The 13,063-nt window shown below is 54.2% G+C and overlaps 1 protein-coding gene across 2 annotated transcripts in view; it reads right to left on the bottom strand.

Annotated features, from left to right (window-relative positions):
• RAD18 (RAD18 E3 ubiquitin protein ligase) overlaps window positions 1–12,430 on the bottom strand; it is a 29,331-nt gene extending 16,901 nt beyond the window's left edge. Inside the window, exons 1-6 of one of the 2 annotated variants that reach the window (XM_066327132.1) lie at window positions 12,316–12,430; window positions 11,034–11,115; window positions 9,032–9,093; window positions 8,088–8,158; window positions 2,011–2,339; window positions 704–803 (exon numbers count right to left, since the gene is read on the bottom strand). In XM_066327132.1, the coding sequence (XP_066183229.1) occupies window positions 704–803; window positions 2,011–2,339; window positions 8,088–8,158; window positions 9,032–9,093; window positions 11,034–11,115; window positions 12,316–12,375 (704 nt within the window). In that variant the 5' untranslated portion in view covers window positions 12,376–12,430. The remainder of the gene's footprint in view (window positions 1–703; window positions 804–2,010; window positions 2,340–8,087; window positions 8,159–9,031; window positions 9,094–11,033; window positions 11,116–12,315) is intronic. The other variant, XM_066327131.1, reaches the window with a different exon arrangement.
• Window positions 12,431–13,063: the final 633 nt, after the last annotated feature.

Below are 13,063 nucleotides of genomic sequence, written 5' to 3'. Positions count from 1 at the left end.
AACATAAAGTTACTCTCGAATTCAAGGTTCAGGGAAATTGGAAAAACAAGCATTGAAGTACAAATCCTCCCAGTTGTTCAGTCTGATCAGTCAGAAATAACAGCAGCCTAAATTTCTGCTGTAAGTAAAACAAACTGAGGCTCCACTTGTGATGTGAACGTGGCGACCGTGACCAATGCTGGGGCAGGGGCACAAAGCCAAAGGAATGCATCCATCTTATGGAAATCCAGATCTTCAGGAAACTTCAACAGCCCCACTGAGAGGGGAGAAAGGTGCAATTCTTATTCTTTAACTTGACAGCTATTGAAGGAAATGTCTCTTGGCACACCTGAACCGCAGGAAGCAATTCATTCACCAAATGAAAAATGGGAATCGGTGTTACCTGAAGGGAATTTTAATGCCAGGAGCAGAAAGGTTTTAATGCCAGGGAGCAGAAACACACAGACTAACTCCTTGTGCTGAATATTTTAAAGCACTGGCCACTGTTTTCTTACCCCTAAAAGCCAAAGAGTAATTGAGCTGGCAATCCACACACCTCCCCAAGGAGGGCCAATGCCCACAGCGATCTCAGAGCGCTCCACACAGCAGGGAAGCCAGGAACAAACACAGACCACTACTGTGACACCCCAGCAGCAAACAGCTGCGAGTCCACAGTGCACAAAGCAGCCCCAGGCATTTGGAAGCTCTCAGAGCTGCTCCTTACCTTCGGAGGCTGTCCTTCTTCTCCTCTCTGGTCAAGCAGCTGTCCAGATGTTTGTTTATGTACTGCTCCAGAACAGCAACCCCACAAACAGGACATTCCACTGGAAACAAGGGACAGGGAATTCACTGGTGTGGATGTCACAGCAAAGAGCCAGTGCTTTCCTCTGAGAAACTCACAGTTGGGGCAGTAACAAAACACACCAGCCCTGAGCTGTTACTGTACTGCAAGTTACATTGGAGTTCTCAGAACAGGAACAAAACACTAAACCCTCTCACTGCAGGTGTTTCATAAATACTGTCCAACCAACTACTTGTGGAAATAATTTCCATGTGATGCGTGCTCAAAGATTCAAAAAGATCATAAAATGGGAAGCAAGTGGAAGTTTTAATTGCTCAAAGATAAACAAGCAGTAAAATTTAATGACCAGCACAAGTGGATCTGAGGAGTAAAACCACGACAGGTTTGCCATGGTTCTTCTCCTGGCTGTGGTACCTCTTTAAGCAGGATTCACCCAGCTAATGAATACATATGAACTTCAGAGTTCCACATGAATAAATCGTTAAACAAAAGAACAGCTAAATTTGAACTAATAAGAACCAGGGGTAAACTCCTACACGGTGTTTTGTTTTAATTTAGGCTTTTAGCTGGGTCAATAGGATGGCTGCCAGCATGTCAGAACTAAGAGGATTCTGCCATTTTATTGTGGTTGATTAGTATAAATGAGCATTTTCATGCTTCAAAGTAAATCCACCTTAACTCTCTAGAATTACAAAAAAATAAAGCAGATGACTCTTGTGGAGAGTGTGTGAACAGAAATATTAACAGGACTGCTGCCGTGCTCATTTTGAGCTCAGGCTCACTCCTCAAATAACAAACCCATTATAAAATAACCTGCATCTGGTTACTCAGGAATACAAGAGCAGAACAAATGCCAGTGTCAGTCTAGTCATTGGGGGAAGGAGAAGAGAAATTACTTCATTTTTACTAAGACTGTTGCACAACTATTGTTTTTAGTGTTGTTACTCAAAGCAAAGGAATCCGCAAGCGCTGAATCCCATTTAATTCCCTGGCAGCAGCTCAGGCTTTCTGGTGAAGAACATGCTTGGAGCAGAGCTGTCCCACACCAGCAGCGATGTGAAGGAGCACCAAACCCACACCAGCAGTGAAAGGGGAAGGAGCTGAATGTGCCACACAGATCAGAGCCACGTGGTGAAACGGGGCGACTGCCACCTACGGAGGGTCCCCTAACACACACAGCCAGCCACACGGGGGGAGAGCAGGACACAACCAGAAATTAAACTCCTCACCTTTCTTGTCTCCTTTTACCACAGACGTAGAAGGCTTTTCATGACTTTCAGTGGACCCAGGAGGCTCCTGTGACCCCACTTTGCTGTCTGCACCGCCAGCCTCTGCAGAAGCGCTGTCGGGGTCGTGGTGCTCCTCAGTTTTGAAAGCCTTCTGAGCAGTCCACGCCAGGCCTCCTGCCTTCGTGGAGGTGCACACTTTGTCCTTTCTCAAGAAGCTGTCAATCCCTGGCCCATCTTTAGTTTCTGGCTGAGGACCAGGGCTCCTGTGGCCACGGGCTGGAGGGGGTGAACTCGGGGGAGCATCCGACACCAACTGCAACAGCTGCTGTCTAGAAACATCCAAAAACCACACAGCTAGCACACTGGATGGTGTGAAGAACCTGAAAACTTGTTTACCAACACACACTCTTTTTCGGGTGTGAAAAACACAGAAAATGCTAGGACTGAGGGAAAAGGGGAGGGAGCAGTCCCACACTGGCATCTCCCAGAATGTGATTTTTTTGGGCTCATGAGGAGCTGGGTGATGACACCTCATGGTCCCACACCCCAGAGCCAGGGACAGAAGAGCCAGGCACAGCAGATGCTCCTGGCACAGCCCTGGGCTCTCCAACAGCATTTTGTCACCTGCCACCCCCTCCCTCAGCACCAGAGTGAGCTACTCGAATTCCTCACCAATCACAGAAGCTCTGACAGGGGTGACTGGAGATTTGGACAAGCATGACTAGACTGGAAGCTCATCCCTCATTCAGTAAGCCCAGAGGGGTCCAGCCTCACCATCACCAGCCTGGCCAGCTCATCTGGGAGCTGACCCTATAGCAAACATCAGTTCTACACAGTTGTCAAAAACCTCTGCATATAGTGTATGGTCTCAGGGTTATCTGTGATACTCTCAAGAATTTAACAGACTGTATGAGCCCTAAAGCTGACAGGATTTACCTTCCTGGCACAAAGCAGTAACTGCAGCACAGCTGACAATGTTCAGTTTATGAGCAGAGCAGTGTCCTTCCCTTTGAAGGCTGAAATGAATCAGCCAGGTGTTGTGGGCCCAGATCCACCAAAACAGCCACTACCCAAAGCCTCCTGCAAGACCCACCCTCCTCAGCCATGAGACGGGTCAGGGCAGGGAGATAAAAAACACCTCTTTAACTAAAGATGGATGGTTTCTTAACACCCTTCCCTCCAGCACCCTCCCTCTGCTTCAACAACAGCATCAACAGCTGCCCACATTTTTTCCTTCAGATCTGTAGCACCCATAAAAGCCAAGTGTCCTTTATCAGGCTCCTGGTTCCCATTTTACAGTGCTCTTACTTATGCTTGCTGAAGGAGCAGTAAGAGTCATTGGGAATTCAGGGCTTCCACATAAACAAATTCCAAGCAAGACCCAGAGCAGTGAATCTTCCTAGGAACAGCTCACACAGGACAGTCCCAACTGCACTAAAGGCAATGTATCTCCTTGAAATTCCTCCTGCATTCCTGCTGGAGGCTCAGTCACTGCATCAGCAGTGACAGCACCTGCTCTCTTGAGCACCCAGATTCGATGTCTTTATTCCTCTGACTCACTGCCTGTCGAGTAATCCTGCTTAGGAAACAGAGATAAACCTGACAGCAGAAACATTCTTCTTCCCTATGCACAAAGAAAAGCAGAGATTCTTTTCAGCAAGGACAACTACTTTTCTACTTAGGCAAGTCTAATTCTAATTTCTATTGCTAAATTCTCTAACAAGGTGATGCAGAAACTGGCAAATTTTCTCAGTCTCTTCAGTAGAGGGAATGAAAACAATTCTTTACACTTCACACAAAACTCTACATGTTATTTTTGAAGATACTGACCTCACTGCAACTGTTAAGAGAACTCTTCATTAAGGACAGCTGCTGCAAATACTGTTCCTCATCTTTGTTTTCATGGCCTGAGCCATGAATTCTGCCCCAGAGCACAGAGAGGTGAGGGAACAGAAACTGCTCATGGCAACAGCCCCAAGCTCCTGCCCCACTGGGGTCAGGGTGTGCCCATCACCAGGGCACTGTACACCCATCAAAGCCTGCTCAGAACTGCTCCTCTCCCTCCACAGAGAAACATCCACGGCCAAAAGGAAGCACAGGACATCTCCACTTCCACTGAGAGCCCACCCTCTGCACAGGGAGAGAGCTGCATTCCCCTGAGCACATCCACCACGGCCCATCCTGCAAACCCCTAATGCTGAGCAGGGCATAAATGGGATCAGTGCTCAGTCTGGTTGGAAGGATTCCCATTCCCTGCACACACTGACCTTGGAGCACAGCTCTCACTCTGCTAAGTGCCACCAACATTAACATTTTCTTCCCCTCCAGGCCTGACTTAAGAAATGGGTTTGCACTTTGTGAAATGCTGAGAAGATTTAAGGCCTAATTTTCATCAAACTACCCAAGGCTCAAAGTCAAGTTAGAACATACTTGATCTTTCAAACGTGCTGAGCTCTTCAAACCCAGGATTGTGGATTTGGTTTTGGGGACAGCCAAGGGAAAACAAAGCAGATGGAGAAGGAGGGGGGAGACAGGAGATTTGTCCTGTACCAACATCAGCAGGACAGAACAGCACTGTCCCCTCAGCTCAGGGCATGTGCAGCCCAGGGGACAGACCCTGCCCAGGTGCCCAAAGCCTGGACACGACTATGACCATTGCCTGCATCCCCTTGGAGCAGCCTGTCCCACTGGAGCAGTCAGTACCACCAGAGCAGTCTTCCCCATCAGAGCAGCCTGTCCCTTGGAGCAGCCTGTCCCACAGGAGCAGCCTGTCCCCTAGGAGCACCCTGTCCCCTAGGAGCAGCCTGTCCCCTTGGAGCAGCCTGTCCCCCTGGAGCAGCCTGTCCCCTAGGAGCACCCTGTCCCACTGGAGCAGCCTGTCCCTTGGAGCAACCTGTCCCCTAGGAGCAGCCTGTCCCACTGGAGCAGCCTGTCCCTTGGAGCAACCTGTCCCCTAGGAGCAGCCTGTCCCCTAGGAGCAGTCTGTCCCACTGGAGCAGTCTGTCCCCTAGGAGCAGCCTGTCCCCTAGGAGCAGCATGTCCCACTGGAGCAGCCTGTCCCTTGGAGCAGCCTGTCCCTTGGAGCAGCCTGTCCCCCAGGAGCAGCCTGTCCCCTAGGAGCAGCCTGTCCCCTTGGAGCAGCCTGTCCCACTGGAGCAGCCTGTCCCTTGGAGCAGCCTGTCCCTTGGAGCACCCTGTCCCATCAGAGCAGCCTGTCCCCTAGGAGCAGCCTGTCCCCTTGGAGCAGCCTGTCCCACTGGAGCAGCCTGTCCCCTAGGAGCAGTCTGTCCCCCTGGAGCAGTCTGTCCCACTGGAGCAGCCTGTCCCCCAGGAGCAGCCTGTCCCCTTGGAGCAGCCTGTCCCACTGGAGCAGCCTGTCCCCCAGGAGCAGCCTGTCCCCTTGGAGCAGCCTGTCCCACTGGAGCAGCCTGTCCCACAGGAGCAGCCTGTCCCCTAGGAGCAGCCTGTCCCACAGGAGCAGCCTGTCCCACAGGAGCAGCCTGTCCCCTAGGAGCAGCCTGTCCCCTAGGAGCAGCCTGTCCCCTTGGAGCAGTCTGTCCCACTGGAGCAGCCTGTCCCACAGGAGCAGCCTGTCCCATCAGAGCAGCCTGTCCCCTAGGAGCAGTCTGTCCCACAGGAGCAGTCTGTCCCACTGGAGCAGCCTGTCCCCTAGGAGCAGTCTGTCCCACTGGAGCAGCCTGTCCCCTAGGAGCAGCCTGTCCCCTTGGAGCACCCTGTCCCACAGGAGCAGCCTGTCCCTTGGAGCACCCTGTCCCACAGGAGCAGCCTGTCCCACTGGAGCAGCCTGTCCCACTGGAGCAGTCAGTACCACCGGAGCAGCCTGTCCCATCAGAGCAGCCTGTCCCCTTGGAGCAGTCTGTCCCACTGGAGCAGCCTGTCCCACAGGAGCAGCCTGTCCCCTTGGAGCAGCCTGTCCCACAGGAGCAGCCTGTCCCCTAGGAGCAGCCTGTCCCACAGGAGCAGCCTGTCCCCTAGGAGCAGCCTGTCCCACTGGAGCAGCCTGTCCCCTTGGAGCAGCCTGTCCCCCAGGAGCAGCCTGTCCCCCAGGAGCAGCCTGTCCCCTAGGAGCAGCCTGTCCCTAGGAGCAGCCTGTCCCCTAGGAGCAGCCTGTCCCTAGGAGCAGCCTGTCCCACTGGAGCAGCCTGTCCCCTTGGAGCAGCCTGTCCCCCAGGAGCAGCCTGTCCCCCAGGAGCAGCCTGTCCCCTAGGAGCAGCCTGTCCCTAGGAGCAGCCTGTCCCACAGGAGCACCCTGTCCCACAGGAGCAGCCTGTCCCACTGGAGCAGCCTGTCCCACTGGAGCAGTCAGTACCACCGGAGCAGCCTGTCCCATCAGAGCAGCCTGTCCCCTTGGAGCAGTCTGTCCCACTGGAGCAGCCTGTCCCACAGGAGCAGCCTGTCCCCTTGGAGCAGCCTGTCCCACAGGAGCAGCCTGTCCCCTAGGAGCAGCCTGTCCCACAGGAGCAGCCTGTCCCACTGGAGCAGCCTGTCCCCTTGGAGCAGCCTGTCCCCCAGGAGCAGCCTGTCCCCCAGGAGCAGCCTGTCCCCCAGGAGCAGCCTGTCCCCTAGGAGCAGCCTGTCCCTAGGAGCAGCCTGTCCCCTAGGAGCAGCCTGTCCCTAGGAGCAGTCTGTCCCACAGGAGCAGCCTGTCCCACTGGAGCAGCCTGTCCCACTGGAGCAGCCTGTCCCTTGGAGCAGTCTGTCCCACTGGAGCAGCCTGTCCCACTGGAGCAGCCTGTCCCCTAGGAGCAGCCTGTCCCCTTGGAGCAGCCTGTCCCCTAGGAGCACCCAGCAGGAGCCTTTCCCTCCCCTGTGAGCCCTGCACTGCTCTCCTCCTCCTGGGACACACTGGGCTCCACTCTGGGCTCCCATCCATCCAACCTCATGTGAGAAATTGATTGAACTCCAAGTTGCAAAAGGAAAAGGTTATTGAATTACTATCACTGGTGAGATTTATACTGATCCATTAAAGCAGTCCAAAAAAATTAACGTTTAAGATTCAATATCATAATGGATCCAAGTCAGCACTACTTGTTCCCTACAAAATTTGGCATTAACAAAAAAATAGTAATCCATTTATCACTAGGAAGCACCAGAATTCAAGCTGAAATGGAACTGTATGATTTAAATTACTCAAATAAATCAATTAAATCTAGTAGTGGTCATATAGAAGATTAGATCTATTTACATTCTATGATCTTCATCAGAGAAAAACTCTCTCATGAAACAAAGCCATCAAGTGAACTATGCTTCTTGTCACTTACAAAGCCAAGAGTCTCACTGACTCCCAGCTCCAAGTTAATTTCAGAGAAAAAGATCAAAGTGCATTTGTCTGCTATAGAGACAGGAACACCCACAGAATTCCCAGCAAATCACTGAGTAGCTTCTCATCAAAAGAAAACAGATAATACAAGGACCTTCATGTATCTACTGTTGTGAGAATTTACCAAGTCATATTTATTCTGTTCCTGTAGTTTAAAGGGATGTGGAGCTCAAAAATTAATTTAAAACCAACATAAAAGTGGCCAAGAAGTTGAGTTGAAAGCACAGCACTCCATTACTTTCCTAACTCAAGAAAACTCCCATTTTTAGTCTTTCAGTACCTATATTTTTCCTAGCCAGTGACTTCACCAAAAGAATGCTCTTGCAAAGGTGACCACTACCACTGGACAAAATCCTTCCATTCAGAATCTCCCCTGCACACACACAGGAAGGATCTTGAAGAAAATCTTTACTACCATTATTTCCCCCAGAGAATCCTGCTGTCTGTTGACTGTCAGACACTGGCAGAGACTGTAACTTCCAGAGCAGCTAACCAGAAGCAGAACCAAAAGAAGCTTGTAAAACCTACAGCTCACTTGAGTGGACAGTAACCTTCAGCCAGAACGCTGCAGGATTTATCCAGAGTGTACACACTCATCTTTGACAACGCTTCTGTGACAACACAGTATTTTTTTTGCTCAGTTCTCACACTGCCCCTCTCCAGAGTCTTGGTCACACACAGTTACACCTTTCCAGCTGCCAAACCAGAGGGAGTAGCAATAAAATTACATCAATACCTTGCAGAGCCAAAGCTCTTCACTAGATCATCTAAAATCCGGTTGTTTTTCAGGTCAGATTCTGAGACTGCCTATTAAAAAAAGAAAGAAAGAAAGATTCAAACACAGTGAAAACAGCAAGTGCCCAGGAAATGTTCAAGTGATCAGTAACTCACTTCCTGGCTCAATGCTTCAACTACTCCCACTGAAGTGCTACAGGAATTAAGATGCTTACAGGGTAAACATTTCTTCCTCAAAAATCTTATACTGAAAGAACTGTCTGAGAACTTAAGTCTGGGATATTAAGGATAATAGGTAAAAACAAAGCATAAAGCTAAAGCAACAAAGCCCAGTGTGGCCAGGCTGCAGCAATGGGTTATTGCAGCACAGGTCTAACAATTCTGAAAACCAAACTAAAGACCTTCTGAAGGTGGTAAGAACCTTAAGCAACAAAGCATGAAAATTGATGAAGGGAGACATTAATCTTCTGATTACGGAATGAAAATATGAATGATGAGATGCCTTTGTGCATTCAATTCATTCCTTTTAAACAATGTCTGATTTTTACCCCACTGCAACACTGCTCTTCTTTTTAATAAAGCTTTTATTATTTTTTATTTTTATTTTGAGATAAAATGGGACCACACACACAGGTAATAAAGTGCTTATGTCTCAGCACTGCTGGTTTAAGTGATGGGGTATTTTAACAAATTGATGTTAAATGTTTTGTGACAGGTTGTACCACAGCCCTGAGGCAGACCCCAGGCCCGATGCTCCATCCCCTCCTGCCTGCACTGACCGAGGAGCACCTCTCAAACAGGAGAATCCCAGGTGCCAGAGCACCACGCTTTGCCCAGGAAATCAGAATTGATTATTTGACATGGTCCCAAGGGAAAAGCCCCTGACATTTGCCAAAAGATAAAAAATAAATTGAGGGGGAAAACCCAACCCAGAAGCACACTCACCACACAGCACGTTGGACACTGCGTTTTGTAGGACAAAAACTTGCGGATACAAAGGGAACAATCTGGAAAAAGGAAACACAGAATTTTGAACATTATCCCAAATGCAGTTCCACATCCTTGCTTGTGTATTTCCTTATTGTACAATACATGCAAGCTATTCCAAACACACCAACACTGAAAATACACCATTTTTACATGGAATTGAGATTAGCATTGTGGCAAAAGAAGCTATATTTTATGCAAACACATTTCAACATCGAATGTCAGCTCCTCTGTCCACAGCTGATGTTTGGTTCCTTCTGCTTCCCAGTACAAGAAACGCTTCACCAGCCACCAGCACTACAGAAATGTTTGCACTGCTCACTCCCTCACCATGCCGAGTTTTTGACACGACTAATGTTGACCACTTTGATCTTCCTGCCCAGCCCCAGACAAACTCACAACCCCCTTTTCCCCCGGCTCTTCTGCCCCTTTCCAAAGTAACACCAACTTGTTGTTGAAAGAAGAGGCAAAAAAGGAGGGGAGACAGCACTGAAATGCTGAGAGACAGCTTAATGTCACCTCATCCTCACAGGATGCCTCAACAGACTGGGTGTGAAACACGCCATAAGCTTCATATTGTCACAGTCAAGTCCTCTGTGAGCTTTCACCGCCACTTAAGGACTTAAAAAGTCTCATCATTCTCCAGGAAAAGACATTTTCCCTCACTAGATCACCAGGCTCAGAGTCCTAGCACTGAACACACTCAGCAGCAGCTCCTGAAAGAGATCTGTATTTCACAGACCCTCTGGGAATGCACCTGCAAAGCAGCAGAAGCATTAATTCATCCCAGACTGGTTTGGGTTGGGAGGGACCTTAAAGCTCATTTCATCCCATGGGCAGGGACACCTTCCACTAGACCAGGCTGCTCCAAGCCCAATCCAACCTGATCCAATGCACCAATTTACACTTAAAACCACACATCCACCTAAATGCTCAAAAATTACTACATGTATAGTAAGAAGTGACATGAGAAACCCATAAAGAAAAGAAGCAAACTTTAACTGTATGAACAGGAATGAAGTGGCAGATGCAGGCTGCCAGCACCTGACACCCCAGCACACCTTCCATGGGCCAGGCCCTGTGTGAGTGCTGCTTGTGAGTGCCCCAGGCAGCCTGTACTACCTGCAGCTGTAGAGAATTTCCAGTTTCGTGGCTCCCCACACTGGTTTCAATGGTGACAGTTTTGCCAAGTTAAACTACACTTCATTGCCAAACTACAACGTTTTCCTTCACGGAAGGAAGTGCCACAGTTTCTGAACCAAACAATCACAAGCATTTATCTTAACATGAGAAAAGGCAAGGTACTTCCCCCTAATCCAGCCTCAGCAAACCTCTTGGGGCCAGGTTCCAGCAGACATCGCCCAGGGCACACAGAGCAGCATGGAAAATTGGAGCTCTTAATGCTCTCCTCATAGAGCTTTGCATTTGTACCACCCTCCAGATGTTAGGAAAGATATTTAAATGAGGAATGCCAGATGCCACATGTGTGTATTATAGCAGAAACGACACGAGGGAAAGTTCTGGCTGCTTCCATCTTGCAGAGCTCCTCCCAGCCTCCATCACAAAGAGAATCACAGAACCCTGGGATGGTTTGGGTGGGAATGCACCTTAAAGCCCATCCTGCCATGGGCAAGGCTACCTTCCACTATCCCAGGCTGCTCCAAACCCTGTCCAGGGACATTTCCAAGGATGGGGCAGCCACAGCTCCTCTGAGCAAGCTGCACCAGGGCATCACCACCCTCCCAGGGAACAGTTTTTTTCTCCTGAATCTCTAATCTAACCCTGTCCTCTGTCACTGGGGAGCCATTCCCCCTCGTGCTGGTACTCCAGGCCCTCGGAAATAGTTTCTGTCCATCTTTTCTGCAGGCTCCAGAACCTTCTCTTGAGGCGGCCGAACACTCCCCACTCTCCCGGCCTTTCCTCCCGGGACAGCGCGGGGGTGTCCCCGGCCGGCACTCACAGCTGTGCGAGCACTGCGGGATGATCACGGCGATGCTGAAGTAGTCGAAGCAAATCCCACAGCGCAGCAAGTCATCCACGGCCTGCAACGAGAGCGGGGTGAGCCGGGCCCGGGCAGGGCTGTGCGGGCAGCGGGGTGAGCCGGGCCCGGGCAGGGCTGTGCGGGCAGCGGGGTGAGGCGGGCTCGGGCAGGGCTGTGCGGGCAGCGGGGTGAGCCGGGACAGGGCTGTGCGGGCAGCGGGGTGAGCCGGGCACGGGCAGGGCTGTGCGGGCAGCGGGGCTCGGCTCGGGCAGGGCTGTGCGGGCAGCGGGGCCGGGGCAGGGCTGTGCGGGCAGCGGGGTGAGCTGGGGCAGGGCTGTGCGGGCAGCGGGGTGAGCCGGGCTCGGGCAGGGCTGTGCGGGCAGCGGGGTGAGCTGGGGCAGGGCTGTGCGGGCAGCGGGGTGAGCTGGGGCAGGGCTGTGCGGGCAGCGGGGTGAGCCGGGCACGGGCAGGGCTGTGCGGGCAGCGGGGCTCGGGCAGGGCTGTGCGGGCATTGGGGCTCGGGCAGGGCTGTGCGGGCAGCGGGGCCCGGGCAGGGCTGTGCGGGCAGCGGGGCTCGGGCAGGGCTGTGCGGGCAGCGGGGTGAGCCGGGCTCGGGCAGGGCTGTGCGGGCAGCGGGGCTCGGGCAGGGCTGTGCGGGCAGCGGGGCTGGGGCAGGGCTGTGCGGGCAGCGGGGTGAGCCGGGGCAGGGCTGTGCGGGCAGCGGGGTGAGCTGGGGCAGGGCTGTGCGGGCAGCGGGGTGAGCCGGGCACGGGCAGGGCTGTGCGGGCAGCGGGGCCCGGGCAGGGCTGTGCGGGCAGCGGGGCTCGGGCAGGGCTGTGCGGGCAGCGGGGTGAGCCGGGCTCGGGCAGGGCTGTGCGGGCAGCGGGGCTCGGGCAGGGCTGTACGGGCAGCGGGGTGAGCTGGGGCAGGGCTGTGCGGGCATTGGGCCCGGGACAGGGCTGTGCGGGCAGCGGGGTGAGCCGGGCTCGGGCAGGGCTGTGCGGGCAGCGGGGCTCGCTCAAGGCCCGGGCTGTGCGGGGACAGCGCGGCTGAGCGGCCGTGCCGGCACCGGCCCCACGGGGACCCGGCCCCACCGAGACCCAGCCCCACCGGGACCCCGCCCGGCCAGCCCCCCGCCCCACCGGGACCCCTCGGGACCCACCGGGACCCGCCCCACCGGGACCCGGCCCCACGGGGACCCACCGGGACCCGCCCCGCCAGCCCCGGCCCCCCCGGGACCCGGCCGGCCTCCCGCACGCACCTTCAGCGGGGCCAGGCTGGGCGGCAACGGCGGCTCCAGCAGCGGCGGTGCCAGGGCCATGTCGGTGTTCTGTGGTGCGGCCCCACGGCCCCGGTGCGGCCCGGCCCCGTCCCACGGCCCCACGGCCCCGCTCAGAGCGCCGGCGGGCCCGGAGCCCGCGCGCGCAGCACCGCGCGCTTCCGCCCGCGCTTCCGGCACCGCCGGGAACTGCCGGGAACGGGATAGCGAGCCGGGAACTGCCGGGAACAGCGAGCCGGGAACGGGATAGCGAGCCCGGAACTGCCGGGAACGGGATAGCGAGCCCGGAACTGCCGGGAACTGCCGGGAACGGGATAGCGAGCCCGGAACTGCCGGGAACTGCCGGGAACGGGATAGCGAGCCCGGAACTGCCGGGAACGGGATAGCGAGCCCGGAACTGCCGGGAACGGGATAGCGAGCCCGGAACTGCCGGGAACTGCCGGGAACGGGATAGCGACCCGGGAACTGCCGGGAACGGGATAACGAGCCCGGAACTGCCGGGAACTGCCGGGAACAGCGAGCCGGGAACGGGATAACGAGCCGGGAACGGGATAGCGAGCCGGGAACTGCCGGGAATGGGGATTGCCGGGGAGGGAGGAATTGCGAACGGGGATGGTGAACAGGGAATTGCCGGGGGAGCGGGCTGGGGTCCCGCCGCTCGTTCCCCCGTGTGCGGTAGTCCCGGTGTTCCCGGTAACCCCGGTGTTCCCCGTTCCCCCGGCGTTCCCGG

This window comes from Sylvia atricapilla, chromosome 11 (genome assembly GCF_009819655.1).
Source record: "Sylvia atricapilla isolate bSylAtr1 chromosome 11, bSylAtr1.pri, whole genome shotgun sequence".
Lineage (NCBI taxonomy): Eukaryota > Metazoa > Chordata > Aves > Passeriformes > Sylviidae > Sylvia > Sylvia atricapilla.
The sequence above is the reverse complement of the archived record's forward strand: the minus strand, read 5'-3'. Positions and strand labels throughout refer to the sequence as shown.